The sequence below is a fragment of the Rhincodon typus genome, chromosome 8 (assembly GCF_021869965.1).
Source record: "Rhincodon typus isolate 14 chromosome 8, sRhiTyp1.1, whole genome shotgun sequence".
NCBI lineage: Eukaryota > Metazoa > Chordata > Chondrichthyes > Orectolobiformes > Rhincodontidae > Rhincodon > Rhincodon typus.
The window spans coordinates 41,006,987-41,030,840 of NC_063339.1; the positions used below are offsets into that span (position 1 = coordinate 41,006,987).

Consider the following 23,854-nt stretch of genomic DNA (forward strand, 5'->3'; position numbering starts at 1 on the left):
TCCCTATTTATTTCAAAACCCCCTTCCCCTCCCCCTTTTCTGATGAAGGGTCTAGGCCCGAAACGTCAGCCTCTCTGCTCCTATGATGCTGCTTGGCCTGCTGTGTTCATCCAGCCCTGCACCTTGTTGTCTCGGATTCTCCAGCATCTGCAGTTCCTACTATCTCTTAATTAATAGTGCCTGATTCTTTCTTACAATAGAGGACAATAAATGTTTGAGTGCAATCGTGAGTCAGCTTCCAAGGGCATATACTTTGCATTCATCTGGAAAGAAGTGAATACAATGTCCCTTTAGAGTTATCTTGTGGTATACCATCATTACATCCATGTGTCTGATCTGTAATTACGTAAGAGCATTAATTGTTTAATGAAATTTGATGGGAGATATATTTTTCACCAGAAGCTGTTCCCTGTAAAAGTTGGTGTTTTTGGATGGAATTTAGGAGCTTATGCATAATATTGAATGCTTTGTTATTCTCAGCGTTCATAATTGATAGCTTTTCACTAGTGGAATTCAAATGAATGTTATTACAAATAGAATTTCTGTAATTATATGACCGTGTAGAAGGACTAAGAGAATATTTAGTTGTGAAGAAGAGTCACTGGACCCAAAACATTGGCTCTGATTTTTCTCCTCGGATGTTACCAGACCTGAGTTTTTCCAGCAATTTCTGTTTTTGTTCCTGATTTCTAGAATCCGCATTTCTTTCACCTTTTTTAAAAAAGAATATTTAGTTTGACCAACTAATTTATCAATCTCAACCTTTTTCAGATAAGATGTGTTTGGTAATTGGTCTACATTCCTTTTAATCAATCTCAAGTCCAAAAGCCATTAATGCTATTGGAACTTGAAGTTATCCTTTCAAACTTTTGTATTTTTTCTAAGTATGTTCAAGTTGGATGACTAACTATAAACATTTTCTTTCTAAAATGTTTTAATCCAGAATGACAATTACTCATATCCTTGTTTTAATTTTCATTGCAGGATGACTAGCATGTCAGCATTATTTCAGCTGTCAATGTGGATTCGTGTAAGTTTTTAAAAATTTTGATTGCACTGTTAAGAGTTGTGCTATTTAATGCTGAATCATAGTTATTACAATCTGGATTTTTTTGTACCTGTGCACTACATTTTAATGATTTGTGTGCATGGACGGCTCAAATCTCTTCTCCTCCTAGTATCTTGCCATTTAAAAAATATCCTGATTTGTCATTAAAGGATGTGAAGTCGATAATCTCATGCTTCCACACTATAAGCACAATCTGCACATATTATGTTGCCCATTGTTATAAAACATAGTGTAATGCTGAGGCCTGAGTGCAGATGTGAGGAACAGCACTTGTCACATCCCATCAATCAGAGAATATTCCCCTTTATTGTACCTCACCATTCTTCTCCCAACCATGTACCAATTTATATTATTATTGGTATAAAATATTTCAGTTGAAGGCTACAAAATAGTAATTATGTGAATTGCAAGAAATATTTTGGTGAACTGTAGTTGATATTTAAAAACAATTGGCCTCTCCCTATTTTGTTAACTTGTTAACAGGAACGATCAAGACTATAACTGAAATGATTGTATTTTCTGTGTTAAATGCATGGCTCTTTTTGATGATATGCTGCTCTTTAGCAATACAAATTATTTAAAAAATAACTCCATAGTTTTGGGATCCAGGCATCCTACTGCTCTTGTTTCCCATATTGACGTAGTTGTGTTGTGCCGTGGTGTTGGGGGCCTTATTTTCTACGTCATGTTCTGACAGCTTACCTGTCGTTGCCACTAACTGATTTAGCTATGTTCTTTGATGGATTATGGTTGCAACTTTGAATTGCATTGGCATGTTTGTTTATTTTTCAGCATTGTCACAATTACTTCACGGAAATTATTGGCATACCAGTTTGGGGATCATATAGCATTTTTGCTTTGATAACGCTTGTTTCTGGTCTTGCACTTGGATTGGTAAGATTTACTAATTTGCTTTTCACAGATCATTCTTTTAAGACATCATTCAGATTTGCAAAATGTTTTCAAATCATTGCTGAAAATTATGTCAATAAATTGTCTACAGAACTAAATTATAAGTGAAAGAGTTGATGATAAACATCACTCAGAGATAGTAAGAACTGCCAATGCTGGAGTCAGAGATAACACATTGTGGAGCTGGAGGAGCACAGCAGGCCAGGCAGCATCAGAGGAGCTGGAAAGTTCACATTTTGGGTCGGGACCCTTCTTCAGAAATGGGGGAGGGGGAAGGGGGCTCTGAAGTAAATAGAGAGAGAAGGGGTGGGACTGGGGAAGGTAGGTGAGATGGTGATAGGTGAGCGCAGGTTGGGAGCGATGGGGCTTGGTCAGTGAGGTGGGAGGAGCGGATAAGTGGGAGAGAAGATGGACAGGTTGTGTCAGGTCAAGGAGGCGGGGAAGTGAGGGAGGGTTAGTCATAGGATGAGGTGTGGGTGGAGAGATTTTGAAACTGGTAAAGCCCACATTTAGGCCATTGGGCTGTAGGCTCCCAAGGTGGAATAATGAAGTGCTGCTCTTCCAGTTTCCGGGTGGCATCATTGTGACACTGGAGGAGGCCCAGGATGGACATACCACTCCCATTCCTTGGGTGACAGTTGAAATGGGTGAGAGGAGGTGTAGTCTAGGTAGCTGTGAGAGTTGGTGGGCTTGAAATGTCGATTTCGAAGTGGTCACCAGAGATGGAGAGTTCCAGGAAGGAGAGAGAGGTATCAGAGAAGGTCCAGTTGAACTTGAGGTTGGGGTGAAAAGTGTTAGTAAAGTTGATGAACTGTTCAAGCTCCTCTCGCCACCTTCCTGCAAGAATGCGATTCCCCTACTCCCAATTCCTCCACCTCCGCTGCGTCCGCTCCCAAGATGGGGCATTCCCAGATGTCCTCTTACTTCAAGGACCGCAACATCCCCCCACTTCAGTGATTGACAATGCTCTCGATCGCATCTCTGCCCTCACATCCCCTCCCCCCAACAAAAACAAAGACAGAATCCCCCTTGTCCTCACATATCACCCGACTAACCTCCATATCCAACGTGTCATTTTCCGCCACCTACAGTCCGAACCCACAACCAAAGATATATTTCCCTCCGCACCCCTGTCTGCCTTTCGTAGAGACCGCTTTCTACTCCCTTGTCTGCTCTACACTCCCCACTCGCCCCACCGTCCCTGGCATCTTTCCCTGCAACTGCAGGAAGTGCTACACCTGACACTACACCTCCCCCTTCACCTCCATTCAAGGCACCAGTCAAACCTTTCACATCAGACGGAAGTTCACCTGCACATCCGCCAGTGTGGTCTACTGCATCCGCTGCTCCCAAGTGGAGGCTTGGAGACCATTTTGTAGAGCATCTGTGCTCTGTTCGCGACAAACAACACCACCTTCCGGTCGCGAACCATTTCAACTCCCCCTCCCACTTCCTGGGCAACATGTCCATCCTGGGCCTCCTGCAGTGTCACAGTGATGTCACCCGGAAACTAGAGGAGCAGCACCTCATATTCTGCCACAGGAGCCTACAACCCAATGGCCTAAATGTGGACTTTACCAGTTTCAAAATCTCCCTAACCCCGGCCTTATCCCATGATCAGCCCTCCCTCTCATCCCCGCCTCCTTTTCCTGACACAACCTGTCCATCTTTTCTTCCGCCTCACTGACCAGTCCCCACCACTCCTTACCTGCAGTCACCTATCACCATCCTACCTACCTTTCCCCAGCCCCACCCCTCCTCCCTCTATTTATTTCCCAGCTCCCTTCCCCCTCACCCATTTCTGAAGAAGCGTCCTGACCCGAAACGTGAATTTTCCTGCACCTCTGATGCTGCCTGGCCTGCTGTGCTCTTTCAGCACCACACTGTGTTGTGTTGATGATAAACGTACTGTGTTTCTGCTTTGTTCCTGGGGTTTCGCATGTTTATATAATTATGATGTTACCATTCATATCAGAAATAAGCATCTTAACATTGAAGAACTTAATTGTCGCAGTGAACTGATGTCAGACTTACATTTGTTTGATTTTTGGCTGTGACTGGAATTGAGAGGAGAATGTGTTTTTAGCATTTCCTTTGTCATGTGAATCGCTCATCTCACTGGAAATAAAAAAGTTTACTTTACAAAGTATTTAAATAATTTGGAATCAACTTTCAACCCCATTTGCTTTGCATAGTTGTCTCTGATGTTTTATCTTGGGTGCTGTGTACACAATTTATTAAAGGTTGCCAACTTCAGCACAGTCTCGCTATAAATGACTGAAATTGTGGGCCTCAGCCAGCCTCGAAATAGGCTGTCTGTGTATTTCCCTAAAAATGGTGCAGGTCCCAGCCTGATTGTAAGAAACAAGTATCTCTTTGCATTCGTGCATAGTCAATCATATGTTATCGTTCCAATTTGCAACGTGGACAGAGGATATTAGTCAACAAACCACGCTATGTGGCAGAAGCAGGCCTGTCTTGGATTGCAACACTTCAGCAATGCAAATGAAGTCTTGAATATCATTGAATGCAGTTAAATTGTGGCGTACCAATTATCCTGTAAGGAAATGGTCAAACAAATTTGTACAGACTCCAAGCCAGAGTGCTATCTTGTTGAGGAGAAAGTGAACTACATAGTTAAAAAGTGGTTAACTTTTCTTGTGGTTCACCAATGTAAACATTTGACGATAATTGCTTGTTAGATTGAGTTTTATAAAAATCTGCTTTATTTTAGATTCTGGTCTTTGTGGCAGACTGTGTGTTGCCATCTCGACGATATAGACAACAACCACATTGTTCCCAAAGTGAGTTAATCTTTTCTGTTTAAAATAATTGCAGTAATCTTTGTGACTTTGTACGCTATAGTCACAAGTTCATAATGTTTGTGTAAGTTCACTAGAGGAAATTGGTTTTGAAGATTGATTATCTTTCAGATTTAGTTATCTTATGGCTCCATTATGAATATCATTCAATGTTCTCTAATCGTAGCATTTAGGTTTAGGCAGCCAAGATTATTGTATTTTTACCACTTAAGATTTGAACCTATTGCAATTGTTTCATTACCATCATCTCCACTTGTTGTTACTCACTCATTGCACCCTTCATTTTATTTCTCCCTCGAGCACTTTGTTCCCAATCCCTACACCAGTGAAGGCATTGTGGCTCTTTGTAGCATTCCTGCCTCTAAACCAGAAGCCTCGGGCTCTGGTTTCACCTCTCGATTTCTTGACTGTAGCAGGAGCGTTTGTGACATGGTTCAATAGGTTGATGTCTGCCTCCTCATCCTTCTTGCACTTTCCCATTATATTCCAAAGGAGGAAAAAGTGCATGTGTCTCATCACCCTTGGTAAGCACACAGCTAACAACCAGCACTTTTTAAATCTCACATCATGAAAATTCAGTACAATACAATGGTTTTTTACAACAAGTATTGAGAATCAATTGTTTAGATTAACTGAATGTGCCATTTTCATCTCCAGCAGCAGCCATAACAGAATTTTTTTTAACAACAGCCTGTTCTGGTCTTAAAACCACTTGCAGCTTAAAGAATAGACTTAGCAGAGATAGTTGTAGGAAATGCAGAATCAGGGACATAATTGCAATGAACCTTGGGGTAGATTTAGTTTGGTGGGCAGAGGAAAGTGAGAACGTAACATCTATGTTACATTCTACTATGACTGTATGATACTCCATGAAGTAAATTTTTGGGTGACCTCAGCAGGTCTGGCAGCATCTGTGGAGAGTGAAATAGAGTTAATGTTTCAAGTTCAGTATGACTCTTCTTTAGAACTCAGTATTGATGAAGAGTCATATTGGACTCAAATCATTAATTGTGTTTCTTTATCCACAGATTCTACGAGACCAGAGTTTCTTCAGCATTTTCTGTGTTTGTTTCAATTTTCCAGCATCTGCAGTGTTTTGATTTTATTGGGTAGCCTCAATCTTAATCTTAAGTCACACTCTTTGCATTTATGGAGAATGCAGAAGAGAAGGGGTTAAATAATGAGATGATGGTGAAGGAAAGAAGCCAGATTTGTTTTTGCTCTCCAGGGTGATCCCAGAGTGATGAGCAGTTTTGACAGAGGGAAATAAGGCGTAAGTGGCACTTCATGTAGCCAGAATAATAGAGTGTGCGCTAGATATGTTCATGTCTGCACCCCTTGTACTTGAAGGAGTGAAGCTAATGGATATAACAGGGTGGTGGAGAATAAATATTCTGTGCAGGATAAGACATCAAAGGTACTTATGAGTGAGTAGATCAAAAGCACTGTTGAGAAATATGCAGTAATAATAGATGAAAATCACAATCACAGATAAGGATATGTGAGTACAGAGCCCAGTCCAGATGGCAGAGAGAGGGATGGCTGTGAAAAACAAGAAAATTAAATATGGAAGGATGAGGAAGTGGTAGTGAAATCAGAGAGAAATAAAAACCATGGTGAGTTGAGATGACTATCACAGCGGATGAGGAGTTGCTCAATGTGGAGGCTAAGTGAAGAAAAGGAGAAGGAAACCTCCACATGAAACTAAGGATAGGTTAAAGACAATGGAATCATGTGGGATTATTGCACACAAGCAATGATATTCGCGTATAAGAAATTTCAGAGTTTGGAACAACACATTGCATGAAACCTATGGTTGTATTGTATTATAATCAAATACAACTTTTGTTTTCCCTTAATACCGTGATTTTATGTCTTCAATTTTTTTGAGTGGAAATTTTACAACTGTTTTTTTTTTGAAAAGAAAAAATGCCACCAACCAAGCTATTGAAGCCAAAGGATTGGCAGTTTCAGGAAGAGGATAATGAAACTGAAGATGATCTGTGCTCACAAGCAAAAGAAAGCAGTAGTAAAACATTTGAGAAGGCTGTGGTGAATGATTGTGGAGATTACTTAAAGGATTGTGTCAGAAAACGTACTAAAGAGCACACTGAAAGAGCTGATGATTCCTCATTTTAACACCAAACTAAAACGTAGGGTGACTGTGACTGAAGCTGCAGTGCTTTTGTAAGGCATTCACCACTTTTGATTAAGCTGTGGATTTATGGGCCAAGGCAACTGTACATTAAAAACTTGAGATCAGCTGTGATGGGTAGCAATATTGTACTAAGCTTGCTTTTATTGCTGCAGGCTTTACCACAAAATTGAGAAGCTTGAATCGTGAAAACAAGTTCTGCATGCTCTTTTGAGTCTTCCACACTTTCTTGGTAGTACAACCAATATGGTATTGAGTCCTTTGTATGTTGTGGGGGAAGGCTTGAAGTGGAGCGATTATAAAATTACTATTATGGCAGTACCCTTGATCTAAATCTAAAGATGCATATCTCTCAAGCTGCTTGCTAAAGGTTTTTGTTTTCCAAAATGGCAGTTTAGAAATGTGACCTGATTGCTAATTATACTTGCTCATGTAACAACTAATTTCTGCAGAATTACAAAAAGCAGCTGTGCAACATGTTCCAGAACAATGCTATGTCTTTTCTCTGCCAGTTTTGCTTCCTTTTATTTCAAACGGTAAACTAGAGATGATTTTGAAAAACTCAAAAGTAGTTATTGACAGCTTTTTGGAATTTCAGCTTATGAGCCAATAATTGGATTCAAGAATCAAATCTTGTATTTCAGTTGGGTCTAAACCCTTAATCTGTCACTGCCTCACAGTTATTTAAATTTGGTATCCTAGATTCAAAGTTCCTGTTCATTAGCCCTTAACTGTATTAATTTTTTTTTCTATTGAGTGTTTTATGATTCAAATCTTTGCCATAATATAAACACTTGGTAGACAAACCAGCCTATTTGTTTATGAACATTCAAATCTAGAAGCACATTGGACATGAAAAGATTAGCTGGTTCTTCATACTACCTGACTGTAAATGTGACTTTTTAGAAAATATGTGAAAATAATCATTGGTGGCCTAAATTTCAATGAATTCTTCAAGTGCTGGTTATAAGGGACAGGAGTTTTAAAATTTTTATTCAATACGAATAGTAGCCCTATGGCTCAATTAGCAAATAGCCTATATTGCACTGCTTTGAGCTGTATAAATCAAGAAGGACCCTGGTCTTTGGTGAGTGACCTGTGTGGGATTTGAAGTTTTGATTTGATTGAGCACCGTAATAAGCTTCACTGTTAGTTAGGGAGGAGAAAAATTAGCCCAGCTTTCTCTCATGATTGCTACCAGTGATTCCAATATATCTAGTACAGTGTGGTCTTTTACCCTAATGACCTACACTATCATATACCCCATTGACACTCAGGGTTCAGACTCAGATGTGAATAATGGCCAAAAGTAAAATTTTAGTAGAATGCTGGGCCCAATAGAAATATATTGAGCTTGTCACTGGGAGTCATAATGAGAGAACCTTTGGATCAGGTAAAAGGTGCTGCATTATAATCTACTATTTAATTAAAGGGATGGGATGCATAAAGACCAAAAGTTTCAGATATCTGCACTCCCATTGAGTGTACATGAATAGTACCTCAAATATGTTTAGCTTCTCATCTGGCAAATCATTATTGAAGAGGGCTTGTGGTTTCAATTAAGGACTTGAAGTTTATTAGCTAAAGCACCAACTAGTTTACAGTGCTTTATTTGTTACAGAGATATTTTCAATGGGCAGAGAATTTGCTCTTAAAATGTTCCTTCCCTGTAGAATAGGTGAAAAATATGACTTTTTATATTTTGGGTTTAGAGTTAAAGCTCTTCTAACAGTGCCATTAAATTCTGGTGCATTAGTCGGAACTGCTGTTTTGAATGCCAGAAAGTAAATTCTTGTTACTTAAAATACACTATCAGTGTGCAGACAATAAACATCTGTATGAATGGGATACATACACTGGATTTACTGTAACTTTTGTTTGCTGTGATATGACTTTCTTTAACTATGTGAGATGTATTTAGCTGTCAGAGTTGTGTATTGGACTTTTGAATTAATTATTGGACATAGTGGGATAACAGACTAATTGCAAAGTCCATTTATTATTTACAACTTTGAGAGTATATCTAAACACAGGTTCCAGATTCTCAAGCAGATTTTTGTTTTGTTGGCGAGCTTATGTTTAAAAGGGACTGAGATTAAAATTGAAGAAAAACATTTTGTAAATAGTTTTTTTTCTAACAATATTGTTGTATGTTTATAGGAAGTGCCTGGCAACCATTTGGTTATGTTAGGCTGATGTATCTTTTTCTTAAGCTGTCTATGCTGAGATTATAAGGTCTTTTTTTGTCTTTAATTCTTATAAAGCTATTTCTTCCAATGATTTTTGTTTGTTTTTCCTTGTTCCTTTTAAATTCTTACAAGTTTGTAAAACAAAATCAAAAAACATTAAATGATTTTACATTTAGTAACTGCAAGCAGGTTGCAGATAGTATTGAGGTGAAAACTTCTACCAGCTCAAATTGGATTGTTTGCAGTCTAATTGTATTTGCAAAATATTAGTGATATGTGTAGTGGAAGAGTCCCTTGTGAAGTCTCACTCCAGTTTGGACTGTCCTCTGAATGTGCTTTGGACTGTATTTTGGATATAGAAGGAATGAGTGACTCAATACCAAATAATATGTTTAAACAACAATTTCATTAAATAGTTATTGAAAATTATAAACATTTAAAATAAATGAGAAGAAAGCAGTTTGTGTGTGTCTATATATAAATAAATCAAAAGAATGAAAAAAAGACAACTTTATTATGGCATAAGTAACTGAAAATTGTACTTGCCACCTCCCCAAAATTGTACACCACTTCTTGGTATATATCTGCTTGGTTTATAAATCACCAAGTCTACAGCTAACCTTGCACGGGGGTGTTCTATCTGGTCAGTGACTTTGTTGATATTCCCTCCTACGTAGCCTTCACTGGTTGAGTAGATTAGTCCAGCTGCAGCTCTGAATACTGGAGACTGTACACTGTTCAATTCCAATTTCTGGCTCTGTTCCAATCTTTTGATGCATTATCCAGACTTTGTCAAAACAAAAGTCTGACAACCATGAGTCGTTTTTAAATTTACTCCACAGGCACCACAAAACTTGCAGTCTCTGCAGACTTGAGGCTGCTTTTCTACACTTTTGCTGAAAAAGACACATTTTGTTGGAGCTTTCATCTTGTACTCTTCAGAACAATTTGCAAGATCACCAATCAAAGGAAAAATGAAGACTTGTATTGCTCGAAAAGAGACTGCTATTTGCGTGACAAGTGGGATCTGATTGGTAGAGCCATTGCTATGAAGAATCCACACATTAATTCTGGTTATCAGTTAACTGCTAGGTTTTATTTGTATTTTAATTCAGAGTAGGGCCCTTGACATGCAGTGGTGGTGTCTAATCCTGAGCCAGGATTTCTGTGTTCAAGCACCATCTGCTCCAGACATGTGTAATAACATCTCTGAACAGGCTAGTTAGAAAGTATCTGTATTTTAAATCAGCTAGGTTGATTCTGCTCATGGCACTGCCTTGAGATTTAATGTATAGTAACCCATTGGGAGATCTAGCTTGTCCTTAAAGGTTAACATTTAAAATTTAGAATCTAAGAAAGAAATACAATCGAATATTTGTCAAAACAAAATTGCTGGAGAAACTCAGCAGGTCTGGCAACAACTGTGGGGGGAGAAAAGCAAAGTTATCGTTTCGAGTTCAATGACTCTTCATTACACCCATGGGTAGCTGGGAAAAATGTATTTATGCTAAAGCTGATGTGGGGAAAGGGAGAGGTGAGTAGATAGGTGGAGGCGGAGCCGAGAGAGAGAGAGATATGAAAGGGGTAGGTAAACAAGCAGATTATGGATTGCAGGCTTGGACAGAAGAAAAGCTGAATAAGTGATAATAAGCAATTTGTTGAATTTGCAAGAGAAAAGAGAAATCCTGTGGGATCAGTGGTTTCAATCACTGAAGTTAAAGACAAATTTTGAGAATGTGAGGGCAAGTATGACTCCAGAAGAACACTGGAATTGTATCCTGGCAGCTCTTATAAACATATTTTGATTATGGGTCAGGTATCAAAAATCTAAGAAGCAGCAGTTCTGGCAGCTAGCTATGATATCTCACACAGACAATTACTGGTGGGGAAATAGTGATGTGGGAACCAACATTGGAGGAATAGAAAAGCCAGAGATGGAAAAGGTATTAGTTTGAGGCAGCAAGCAGAAGGACGCCAAAATAATAAGGCCGAGTTACCAGCAGCTAAAAGTGATGTGAAGAAAATTATATGCTACTGTTGTAATAAAACTGGGTATGCTAGAGTTAATTACTTTTTTTTCCTGCAATTCAAGGAGGTAAACAGAGATATTGCGAGACACTGGAGTAAGTTAGTCATTGGTGCTGATTAACGTTACAATTTGTTTTCCAGAGGGGTTAATGATGGAGAAAAATATTAATTAGCCGCAAGCACAGAGATTACAAATCAATCCCGTTATAAAGACTTGGATTATAGGGTGATTTAATAAATGGAGAAGTTGTAGTCAAAGAAACCACTGTAGAAGAAATACAGCAGGTAGATCCTGAATTTAGGGAGTTGTGTTATGCAACCTACTCGGATACTTAACAAACAAGTTTGGTTTTAGTTATCAGTTTTATTAGCCAGGATTACATGAAGATCTGAATTTTTGCCAGACATGCCACATAATGGCGAAACTCCAACCAGCAAACAAGCACAACGACCTCCTCAGAAGGCAGACACAGGATACGACTGATAGAGTATCCTTCGTTGTCCAGTACTTCCCCTGAGCAGAGAGATTGTGCCATATTCTTTGCAGCCTTCAACATGTTATCAATGATGACAAGCATCTCACCGAGATCATCCCTGCACCACCACCTCGTCTTCAAACAACCACCAAACCTTAAACAGACTTTCATTTGCAGCAAACTACCCTGCCTACAGGAGAACATTGACCACAACAGCACACAACCCTGCTACAGCAACCTCTGCAAGACATGTCAGATCATCAGCATGGATACTACCATCACACATGGGAACACCACCCACCACATACATGGCAGTTACTCACGTGACTTAGCCAATGTTGTCTATCTTCTACGCTGCATGCAAGGATGCCCCAAGGCATGGTGAGACCATGCAGATGCTACGCCAACAGATGAATGGGCACCACGCGACAATCGCCAGACAGGAATATTCCCTCCCAGTCAGGGAATACTTGAGCGGTCAAGGACTCTTAGCATCCGATCTTCAGGTAAATGTTCTCCAAGACAGCTTTCAAGATACAGAACAATGCAGAATTGCAGCGTCCTCCAAGGCTGCTTTCAAAATACATAACAACGCAGAATTGCCAAGCAGAAACTGATGGCCAAGTTCCATATAGAATCTTATAGAATCCCTACAGTGTGGAAACAGGCTATTTAGCCCATCGAATCCACACCGACTCTCGGAAGAGCATCCCAACCCGACCCACTCCCTACTCTGTTCCTGCATTTCCCACCCAAGACACTTTGGGCAATTTAGCATAGCTAATCTACCTAATCTGCACATCTTTGGACTGTGGGAGGAACCAGATCACCTGGAGGAAACCCACACAGATACTGGGAGGATGTGCAAGCTCCATAAAGTTGCGTGGGGCTGGAATTGAACCCAGGTCCCTGGCACTGTGAGGCAGCAATGCTAGCCATTGAGCTACTGTGCTAAACGAGGACATCTGAGATGTACGGGAGTGGAATGCCTCATCCTGGGAGCAGAAGTGGAATGTCTCACCGTGGGAGTAGAATAAGGCATCCCACTCCCGTACATCTCAGATGTCCTCGTTTTTCAAGGACCGCAACTTCCCCCCGCTCAGTGGTCGAGAACGCCCTCGACTGTGTCTCCCGCATTTCCCACAACTCATCCCTCACACCCCCTCCCCGCAATAACAACCAAAACAGAATCCCCCTCGTCCTCACGTACCACCCCACCAACCTCCGGATCCAACGCATCATCCTCCGACACTTCCGCCATCTGCAATCTGACCCCACCACCAAAGACATTTTTCCCTCCCCACCTTTACCTGCTTTCCGGAGGGACCACTCTCTCCGTGACTCCCTTGTCCTCTCCACACTCCCCTCCAGCCCCACCACACCCGGCACTTTTCCTTGCAACCGCAGGAAGGGCTACGCCTGCCCCTACACCTCACCCCCATCCCAGGCCCCAAGAAAACTTTCCACATTCAAGCAGATGTCCACCTGCACATCTGCTAATGTGGTATACTGTCTCCGCTGTTCCCATTGTGGCCTCCTCTACATCGGGGAAACCAAGCAGAGGCTTGGGGACCGCTTTGCGGAACACCTACACTCGGTTCGCACTAAACAACTGCACCTCCCAGTCGTGAACCATTTCAACTCCCCCTCCCATTCCTCAGACGACGTGTCCATCCTGGGCCTCCTGCAGTGCCACAACGATGCCACCTGAAGGTTGTAGGAACAGCACCTCATATTCTGCCTGGGAACCCTGCAGCTCAATGGTATCAATGTGGACTTCACTAGCTTCAATATCTCCCTGCCCCCTACCACATCCCAAAACCAGCCCAGCTTGTTCCTGCCTCCCTAACCTGTCCTTCCTCCCACCTATCCCCTCCTCCCACCTCAAGCCCCACCCCCATCTCCTACCTACAAACCTCATCCCGCCCCCTTGACCTGTCCGTCCTCCCTGGACTGACCTATCCTCTCCCTAACTCCCCACCTACACTCACCTTTATTGGCTCCATCCGTACCTCTTTGACCTGTCTGTCTCCTCTCCACCTATCTTTTCCTCTATCCATCTTCTATCTGCCTCCCCCTCTCTCCCTATTTATTTCAGAACCCCCTTCCGCTCCCCCATTTCTGAAGAAGGGTCTAGGCCCGAAATGTCAGCTCTCCTGCTCCTCTGATGCTGCTTGGCCTGCTGTGTTCATCCAGCTCTACACCTTGTTATCTCGGATTCTCCAGCATCTGCAGTTCCTACTATCTCTGAGCTACTGTGCTGCCCCTAATCGCTCTATCTTAATTAGTTTGTACAGTTTTGGATTACTTATGACTTTGGTTAGACCCTCAGCATGCGCCTCTTATACCTATCATGTTATTCCAGTTATAGTAGGAACTGCAGATGCTGGAGAATCTGAGATAACAAGGTGCAGAGCTGGATGAACACAGCAGGCCAAGCAGCATCAGAGGAGCAGGAAAGCCGACGCTTCGGGCCTAGACCCTTCTTCAGAAAGGGTCTAGGCCCGAAATGTCAGCTTTCCTGCTCCTCTGATGCTGCTTGGCCTGCTGTGTTCATCCAGCTCTGCACCTTGTTATCTCATGTTATTCCAGTTATTTGGTTTGTCTCCAGCACCACCTTATCCTTCGCTTGTTATTCAGCTGTTGACACTTTACTCTCCCTGTCTAACACTTCAGATCACCTGCAGGTACTTATGATTCAACACTTCACTCACACCATTTGTATGGTTTTTTGATCTCTCTGTCCTTGATCTCTCTCTCCCTATAAATTATAAGTTCTGTGTGCTCTTTTATTTCACCTGAGGAAGGGGCTACGCTCTGAAAGCTTTTGATTTCAAATTAACTTGTTGGACTATAACCTGGTGTTGTGTGACTTCTGACTTTATGCATTTTGGAAGAAGTGACAAGACAAGGGAGTGGACTAGAAAGCTCAGAGGAACAGAGGGATCTTGGGGTGCTTGACCACCGATCCCTGATGATGGCTGGGCAGGTTAATGCAGTACCTCAGAAGGCACGTGACATGCTTACCTTCATCATTCAAGGCATAAATTATAAGAGCAGGGAGGTTATGTTGAAGCTGCACAGACTTTGGTTAGGGCGCTGCTGGAGTACTGTGTGTAGTTCTGGTCACCTCACTATAGGAAGGATAAGGAGAGGGTGGCAGAGGATATTCATTGTCTGAGATGGAGTATTTCAGCTATGAAGAGAGGCTGGATAAGCTCAGGTTGTTTTCTTTGGAGCTAAGTAGGTTGAAGGCGGACTTGATGGAGGTGTATATGATTATAAGGTGATTGGAAAAAAGCTGTTCCTCTTAGTTGAAGGGTCAAGAACAAAGGGACATACTTTTAAAATGAAAGGCAAAAGGTTTACAGGGGTTTGAGGAAAACATTTTGCACCCAGAGGGTGGTGGGGGTCTGGAATGCACTGCCTAAGAGGGTAGTTGAGGCGGATAACTTTACAACCATTAAAAAGTACTTGGATGAGCACTTGAAATGTCATAACATTCAAAGCTATAGGCCTAGAATGGGAAAGTGGGACTAGAATAGGTTATAGTGTATTTCTGGCAGTACAGGCTTGATGGGCTGAAGGGCCTCTTCTGACTTGATTGTTTCTATGAGCCTGGTGTTGGATCTATAACATTTTGAAATCTGCAAATCCAACAACTCTGGAGAAGCATTATTTTAATAGGGAGCATAATCTGTAAGATATTTTTAAAGCAAGATTTCATACCAAGATTGTGAGATTGTTTTATTGGAGTTTGATGCCACTACCATTTAATTTGTAAATCACTCATGTTGCAGGAAAAGGCAATTTTAAAGTAAATCGTTAATCAAAAGGAAATATGAAGGAAAACGTGTTTCATGATCAAAATGGACTTTTATAGAATATGACTACTATGGAAATCATGTTAATGTAAATATTACTGTCCAAATTAAATAGAAATAACAAAGGTTTTGGTTTTTTGGTTCTATGGATTGTAACTTGTCAAGGATCAGCAACTAATTTTTTTAGCTGTGGATCAATTTGGCATTTACAAGAAATTATACAACTTAGACAAGATATTGACAAGATAAGCTATCAAATGGAGAATTCTGAAGTATTTATTTAGTTTTACTTTCATGATGTACACAGAGAGAGGCTAGAAGTCAGACACCAGTTAAGTTCAGATAAAAAGATCCATTCTAGCAGAAGGTCAAAATCAGAAATTGCTGGAAAAGCTCAGCAGGTCTGGCAGTATCTGTGGAGAAAAATCAGAGTTAATGTTTTGGGTCGAGTGACCCTTCTTCAGAACTGGTATAAGGGCTGTTTAGTTTTGGCAACCTACAGGCTATCAGAGCTGGAAAGAAGTCTTAAGTTGTTTTAACAATCCAAGTAGACAGAGCTGCAAAAAATCTGAGATTTTTTGAGTTCAGGGATAATAAGTCACTGAGGTAGTTTGCATCTGTGTTTCTTGGAGAGAGACAATAACAGAGAATCACATTTAGTGAATGTATGCAAAGTAACCAAAAGAAAAAGCTTGCAAATTACTTAAGTGATTAGGAAATTTTAAAGTGAAGCTAAGAGTAATATTTCACTGGGGTTGGGTGTTTGTAAAGGATATAAAGGTTTCTTTTTACCATTTATGATGAGATCTTTCCAAATTATAAATAGCTTTGTTTTGTTTCCTGTTCATTTGTGTAATAACCTTATGTCCTTTTGTTACAAGTACATTGGTAGCCACTATGAATATGTTCAGTGACTGATCACCACAGTAACAGAATTATAAAAATAAAACTTAGGGTCTATCATGCCTGGTTTTACTTTGGAATCTGACTTGCCCAGTAGTACAACACCTTAACGATTTAAGATCTTCTATCCCTTTTTCAGTGTCAGTATTAAGGTCAGAGAACTGCAAAGTTCCTAATAGAAAGATGAGGTGTGTTTGTCCTGTTTGATTAAGCTTGAATGCAGCAATGCAGGAGGCTGAGCACAGAGAAGTTAGATTGGAAAAGGTTTATTTTCTGAAATACAGACAGAAAGGTGATGTTAGAAGAGCGGTTCTTGGTCTTGAGAGGTGCCAGACTCTGAGCCATTAATTTCAAGCGCGATGTACGTAATTAGAGAAAGGACAAATAAAATCACTGTCTCACTGTTTGCTGACTTGTTTGTGATTGCATATAATAAAATCATTAAGAAAACATCTCTTTTAATGTAGGCCCATTCCTTTCTAGTTTTCTTTGGAAACACTGCTGTGTCACGTGTTGAAGCAATATGAGTAATGATCCTCTAGAGGGCACTGGTGTGTTGCACTGTACAAAGAATTTCTTTCTGATCTAAAGTTACAATTTAAGGAATTCTCATTATATCTATTAAAACCTGGTAATAATTGGGGACAGGGTCTAAGTAATATCTCACAGCATTACTAAATAAAAATACATGATCTGTAATAAATGCTATTAACATCATGGTGTGTACATGTCGGTTATGATTCACTTTGATTTCTGCTGTTTTCATTGTCAGCTAGATTTGTAGAGTGGATGCAGAACTGAACATTTTTAATATACTATCCAATACTGATTATAGTAGTGAATTTTATAAATATTGCTGAGCATCTTCTGTTCTGAAAACTATTAAGATGTTGTTTGAGACTGTTATCCAGATAACTGTGATGGTCATAATTTATCATTGTTAAAGGTTTTCATATTTTAAAACCTGTTTACAGGTTCTTCTGAGGATGTGGTGAGTTTACCCAATAAACAGCTGGACTATGCAGATCTGGATGATTTCTGATTCGACCCCTGGGCTGGGCTGAATTAGGAAATCTGAAGTGAAGTGGTCTAGGAATGCTACAACTGGCCTATCTACCTCCAGTAAGCTGACATTACTGCTCTTCATTGCCATTCAGTGACCCTTGCTGGAAATGCTTATACGTGGCCACTGGATACAGACAGGATTCACTTCAACTGGGAATGAACAGCCCACTAACTTTTCTGTCAACTTTTGTACCTGGGAATACTCCGTGTCAAAGTCATTGCCTTCAGGAAAGAAAGACCGAAAACTAGATGAAGCAATTCTCAGTATTTATTCCGCTTGTCTTCAGCCCTTGACAGAAACTCCACTCCCTTGCCACCAATGCCATCACTTCCCCAGCCATTGTCTCAGGTTGAACTTGTCTGTTTGTGAACTGGTTGTACCGTTTCTGAATTTAAAACTCCACATTCTAGTCATCATGAAGATTCCACATTTTCATATTTAACGTGGCTCAATTCACCTCCGCCTCAGTCCATCTCCTGCTGAAAACCTCAACCGTGCTTTTGTTACCTCCACTCTCAAGTCCAGTACTCTTTGGCCAGCCTCTCATCTTCCACCCTCCATAAATTTGAGCTCATGCAAAACTCTGTTCCTGTATCCTAACTCTTGCCAAGTCCTATTCACTCATTACCCTGTGCTCGTTGATCTCGATTGGTTCCATCAAGGCCTTAATTTTTAAAGTTTGCATCTTGTTCTTTTAAATCTCCATCACCTTACATTCCCTATTACTGTGACCTGGTCAACCCAAGAACCTACTAAGAACTCTGCACTCCTCCAACTCTTGCAAATGGTCTTCACCACACAATTGGCAGTCATACCTTCAGCTGTCTATCCCTTTTTCTTTGAAATTCCTTCAATGAATATTTCTATCTCTCCTCCCATAAAACTCTTTACCTTGTAACCTATTTATCAGTCACATTTTCCACTGTCTATTCAGTGTTAATATTTGTCTGTACTTCTGTGAAAGTCCATGGAACGTTTTACCATGGCAAAGGCATTGTATAGATTCGAGTTGTTGTAATAATGCTGACGTTGCTTTCTTTTAACCAAGTTATTTTATAAACTACAGCTTCCTATTTTTTTTTCTCTTCAAGATCCTATTCTGTTGTGATAGCTCAACTGTTGATGCCATTTGCACTTGGTATAAATTATTTGGGTACTTTGTATTCCAGGTCCATTTAGTTTTTATATAATGCTGAAGACACACACTGTCTCCTTCTGCAGCTGGAGAGCTGGGATCATCAAATTCTCATAACAGCGTGGTTATTACTTGGTGACACATTGGTTATGCATCCCTTAATCATTCATTCCTGGAATGAACTATGTCAGCAATCATACAATAGACTGGCAAAAAAAAGTCCCCATTGGTTGGTTCAATACAATTCAAGAGAATTGATAAGAGTTCTGAGTAAAATTGGAAAATCCACAGCTGGAGATTGATCCATGGGTATTTGTTTTCAATTCTGTTTGAATTCTACAAATGAAATTATTGGCCTGAATGGTATAATCATTGTTTCAGTTCAATCATTTTTAATATTTAATTATTCTCTGAGCCACTTAACATTATTGTGAAACAAATGTATTGTAAAATGTTTTTTATTTAAATAAATGGCAGTGCTACTGTCCTCAATAAAATAATGTGGATATATTTCAAATGGTAAAGGAACTCTACAATGCCATCAAATTAATGGTGCACCTTCTTATCTTCAACTGCTGCTAACTATTCTGTCTTCTAGAGAGGTAATCAAAAAAAAAGCACCTGTGATAACTTCAAAGAAAAGCAAAGAAATTCTTTTCTAACCTCGAGTTTGAGAAGACTGCAGATGTCAATGCCTTATTATAATCCCAACTTGCCCCATATAACCCCATTTTCACCATGTTTTAGGCAGTTTGTTCAACAGATGAAGTAATAAATTATTTTCTAGTTGAGTACAATACTCTTCATTTTGTACTTATGGAGTTTAGCAATCTGAGCTAAAAAAATTTTACTATAGGCTCATCAAACAACCTATGTACCTTCAATTATTAACCTAGCTTTCTTTCAAGATCCATGTACATCTAACTACTTAATTGTAAAGTAAAATGTGAGAGTTACTCAATTGTTGTAAATGCATTACTCAGCTACAAATGATATAAAGAACAATAAGGTGAAACACTACTATTGCAGGATTGCTTAAAAACCTGGTGCTGCACTTTGCACATTTAGCAGAACATAACAGCAACAACAGCTGTAAAGCTTCTATTTCTTTGACCAATGATCAGTTATGAAGAATGTATTTTGGCTTATACCACAAGACATATAGCTTTGAAAGTAAGTAAAGTAATTACATTTATTCAGGTCAAATAGGTTCTAACCCTAACAAATAGGTTTGAATTTCCACAGGGCCATTTGCTCTGTTGTTGTACTGCTGAGCTGGGGCTATTTCCCATCACTGCTGTTTAGTGCTGATTTTGTTGTAGTGTGTAGATCAGTTTATCTGTATATTCATTTATTTATTGGCATTTTAGAACAGAACTCCTGTGTAACATTGAAGTAGTTTGTTGGAGAAGCGGGTGTGGAAATTACAATTGCAAACATTTAAAAGATCAAGAATGGTTGAAGATTAGGTTTGGCAAAACAACAGTTTAGGCATATTTGGTTTAATATCAGTAACTACAATTCATGGCTTATAAGCTTTTGTGGTATTTTTGTAAAGAATGCCTTCAAATAGAGGAACAGACTAAGGCTCTCAAGGAAAGGGGTGGAAAATTGGTTGAGAAGAAGCAGTGGCTTAATGGTAATGTACTGGACAGGTAATCCAGAACCCCAGGCTAATATTCTAGGGACATAGGTTTGTGGCATCTGGTGGATTTTTTTAATTCAATAAAATAAGTTTTGGATTTGAAAAAGCTTTTCTAATAATAACCTTGCAACCATTCTTGTATAAAACCTACCTGGTGCACTAATGTCCTTTAGGGAAGGAAATTTGTCATCCTTATCTGGTCTAGCCACACGTGACTCCAGACCCAAAACAATGTGGTTGACTCTTAAATGCTCTGTTGGCAATGTTGGTTGAACCAGTAGTGCTCATATCTCATGAAAGAATAGAGAAGGTTTTGACAGAGAAGCCACAAAGGGAGAAAGGTAGCCATGTGCCCTTTTTGTGAAAACTATAGGAATACATTTCCATGCCATTTGGAGAGAGGTGGCAATGTTTCACCCCTCTCATTCCAGAACTACATGACCAATACTGAAAAACCTCCCACAATCTAAGGATGGCGGTTGAGACAACTTCCTGGTGCTACCTCTTCTTTCTTGAACATGAACACACAGTTCGCCTAAATTTAATAGCTACACAAGTAGCTACACAACAGTAACCCTCCATACACCTCCGTGGTCAAAGGGAAATCAATAACTCACTATCTTTAGTACATCATTGCATTCTCTCTTAACTGGAATAATCTTACTTTCAATGTACAATTTAAAACCAGCAAACTCATTACATTGACTGTCAGATCCCACCTGGGAGACATTCATGAAATGGCAACATTTAGCTAAATTATAAAGTTATTGAAGGCAATACTTACAAAAACAGAAGTTGCTGGAAAAGCTCAGTAGGTCTGGCAGCAACTGTGAAGAAAAAAATCAGAGTTAATCTTTGGGTCCGGTGACCCTTCCTCAGAACTGATGGTAGATGGGAAAATGTTGGTTTATATGCAGAAAATAGAGAGGGGAATGGGGTAGGGCTCTGTCCTATCGTTTATCATCAGTTCTGAGGAAGGGTCACCGGACCCGAAACGTTAACTCTGATTTTTTTCTTCACAGATGCTGCCAGACCTGCTGAGCTTCCAGCCACTTTGTTTTTGTTCCTGATTTACAGTATCCACAGTTCTTTCAGTTTTTAGTTAATACTTGCACTTGACTGGATGAGTGCAGCTCCAACACCACCCAAGAAGCTTGACACCATCCAAGACAAAGCAGCCTGCTTCATAGGCACTACATCCACAAGCTTTCAGTGCCTCCACCATTGAAGCTCAGTAGCAGCAGTGTGTACTATCCACAAGATGCATGGCAGAAACTCACCAAAGATCCTTAGACAGTACATTCCAAACCCATGACCATTTCCACCTGGAATGACAAGGGCATCAGGTATATGGGAACACCACCACCTGCGAGTTTTCCTCCAAGTCACTCATCATCCTGACTTGGAAATACATCATGGTTCCTTCATTGTTGCTGGGTCAAAATCCTGGAATGCCCTCCATAAGGGCATTGTGGGTCAACCAATAGCACATGGACTGCAGCAGTTCAAGAAGGCAGCAAGGGATGGCGAATCAAAATGCTGACCAGCCAATGATGTCCATGTCCCACAAGTGAATGAAAGAAAGCAATATCCATGGAATACATGATATACAAGGGCAGTGCAGATATCAGAAATCTGACCCTTTAGATTATATATCTACTATAGCTGTAGCCATTGTTTTCATTATTTGCTCCCAATTCTTTTCCCAGCTACCAATCCCATCCTTCTCTCTGGCACTTGGCAATAGTCTGAGGTTAAAGTGTCAGTTCACAAAGTTAGTGTCATATTTGACCCTGAGAAGTACTTCCAACAACATATTCACATTATGACTAGAATCTTTCATTTTAATTGCTGTAACATCACCCACCTTTGCTCCTAACTCAGCTCATCTGTTAACAAACCCATCTTCCATTCCTTTGTTATCTCTAGATTTATTCCAATACACTCCTGGTGGTCTTCCAAATTCCACCTTGTGTAAAACTCTGCTGCTGTATGTTAACTTGCATGAAGTCTCATTCACCTATCACCTCTGCGGTCGGTGACCTGTGTTGACTTTCAGCCAAGAAACATCTTGATTTGAAAATTCTATCCTTTTTAAAAACTTCACTGCAGCTTTGGTCCTCTTTACTTCTGTAATCTCTTTTCATCCCACCATACTTCAAAAATATGTGCTCATTTAATTCTAAGCCCCTTGAGCGCCTCTATTTAAAATCACTCTACCCTTGGTTGCTGGCCCTCTTCCATGCTCTGAAATTCCCTGTCCACACTTTTCTGTCTGTTTCATTCACTTTCTTCTTTTAAGACATTTCCTAAAACCTACCTCTTTGAAAAACCTTCCAGTCATTTGAACTAATTATGTGACTCAGAGTCATATTTTGTTTTATAAAATGCTTCCGTAAAGAGCATTTCACTACACTAAAGGTACTCCATAAATATAGGTTGTTGTTGTACTTGGCAAACATTTAATCTTGAGTATTTTTTGACACCCACAGAGTTGATCTCAATGGAGTCATATTACATTTAATTTGAAGTGACAAAAGTTCCCTTTAAAGCATTTTGACATTGAATCAAAATGTCATGATGCCAAGCTTGACCCTTAGCAATGTAGCAATGTCTTTCCTAGTCAATATTCACTGCTCATGAAATTGTAAGGAATATATGGCAGCCAAGGTCCTCAGGTCAATTGTATTTTCTATAGAAGACCCTTTTTACTTACACTGCTGATACAAAGCCTTTTGTTTCTTTATTAAATAAATCTGAAGTAAAATATAGCAGTACATTAGTAAAAATATTTTTATGTCATGACAAATATATGACTTATGTTGAATGATATTTGAATGTATCAGTGGGTGATCTGAAACCCCTGAATGAGTCATCTTGGTTCTGACATAAATTACTGTCCCAGCACAGTTTAGATTTAGGATACAATAAAAATAACTAAATATTGGAATTGTTGCAGAAAGCCAGTCCAGGCAACCTATATTGAGGCGGGTCTAATATCAGAAATTACCTTTCCTCCTTCTAGTGCTTTCTTTGCTGAAGTAAAGAGCATTTATTACAGGATGAGACTTCTCCATTGTTTAAATTGTGTGAAAATGAAAAACAACTTCCGCATACCTACAACCTTTTTTCCTTTATATGCACTAATCAGCATAGCAAATTTTCAAACTATTACGATGAGCTATTATAAATTGCATTTCACTCAGTAGACCACAACTTCCTAATTATCTTGTGTACATTCAAACGACTTTGACTGTAAAATTGATCCTGGTGTTCATGAAAAAGAAAATGTTACGCAGCACAATAATTTTGAAATATAAATGATGTAACAGATTTGCAGTAAATACAAATGGTGGGTAGCGTAACCTCGCAACAGTTTAAAAAGACACTTTTGTGTCAATGCAAGTGAAATGATTCACTGATAGATGCTAAATGATATTTGAACACACCAATGACACGGTCCCCCTGAGTGATTCTAATTATGGTTGATTTAAATCACCGTTATCAGCTGTTGAGGTTATCCAAGTTGCATGGTTAAGCTCAAGCATGTACTTTGTCAGGGACTGCAGAAAATAGAAGCATCACTTTCTCCAGACATCAAGGAGTTAGGATCAGACAAGCAATGGTGGT

The 23,854-nt window shown here is 39.8% G+C and overlaps 1 protein-coding gene across 2 annotated transcripts in view; it reads left to right on the forward strand.

Annotated features, from left to right (window-relative positions):
- Positions 1-19,076, forward strand: part of tmx1 (thioredoxin-related transmembrane protein 1) — a 26,234-nt gene extending 7,158 nt beyond the window's left edge. Inside the window, exons 5-8 of one of the 2 annotated variants that reach the window (XM_048600047.1) lie at positions 985-1,030; positions 1,862-1,963; positions 4,716-4,785; positions 17,353-19,076. In XM_048600047.1, coding sequence (XP_048456004.1) covers positions 985-1,030; positions 1,862-1,963; positions 4,716-4,785; positions 17,353-17,420 — 286 coding nt within the window. In that variant the 3' untranslated portion in view covers positions 17,421-19,076. Of the gene's footprint in view, positions 1-984; positions 1,031-1,861; positions 1,964-4,715; positions 4,786-6,727; positions 9,240-17,352 lie in introns of those variants that run through there. The other variant, XM_048600046.1, reaches the window with a different exon arrangement.
- The last annotated feature ends 4,778 nt before the right edge of the window (positions 19,077-23,854 follow it).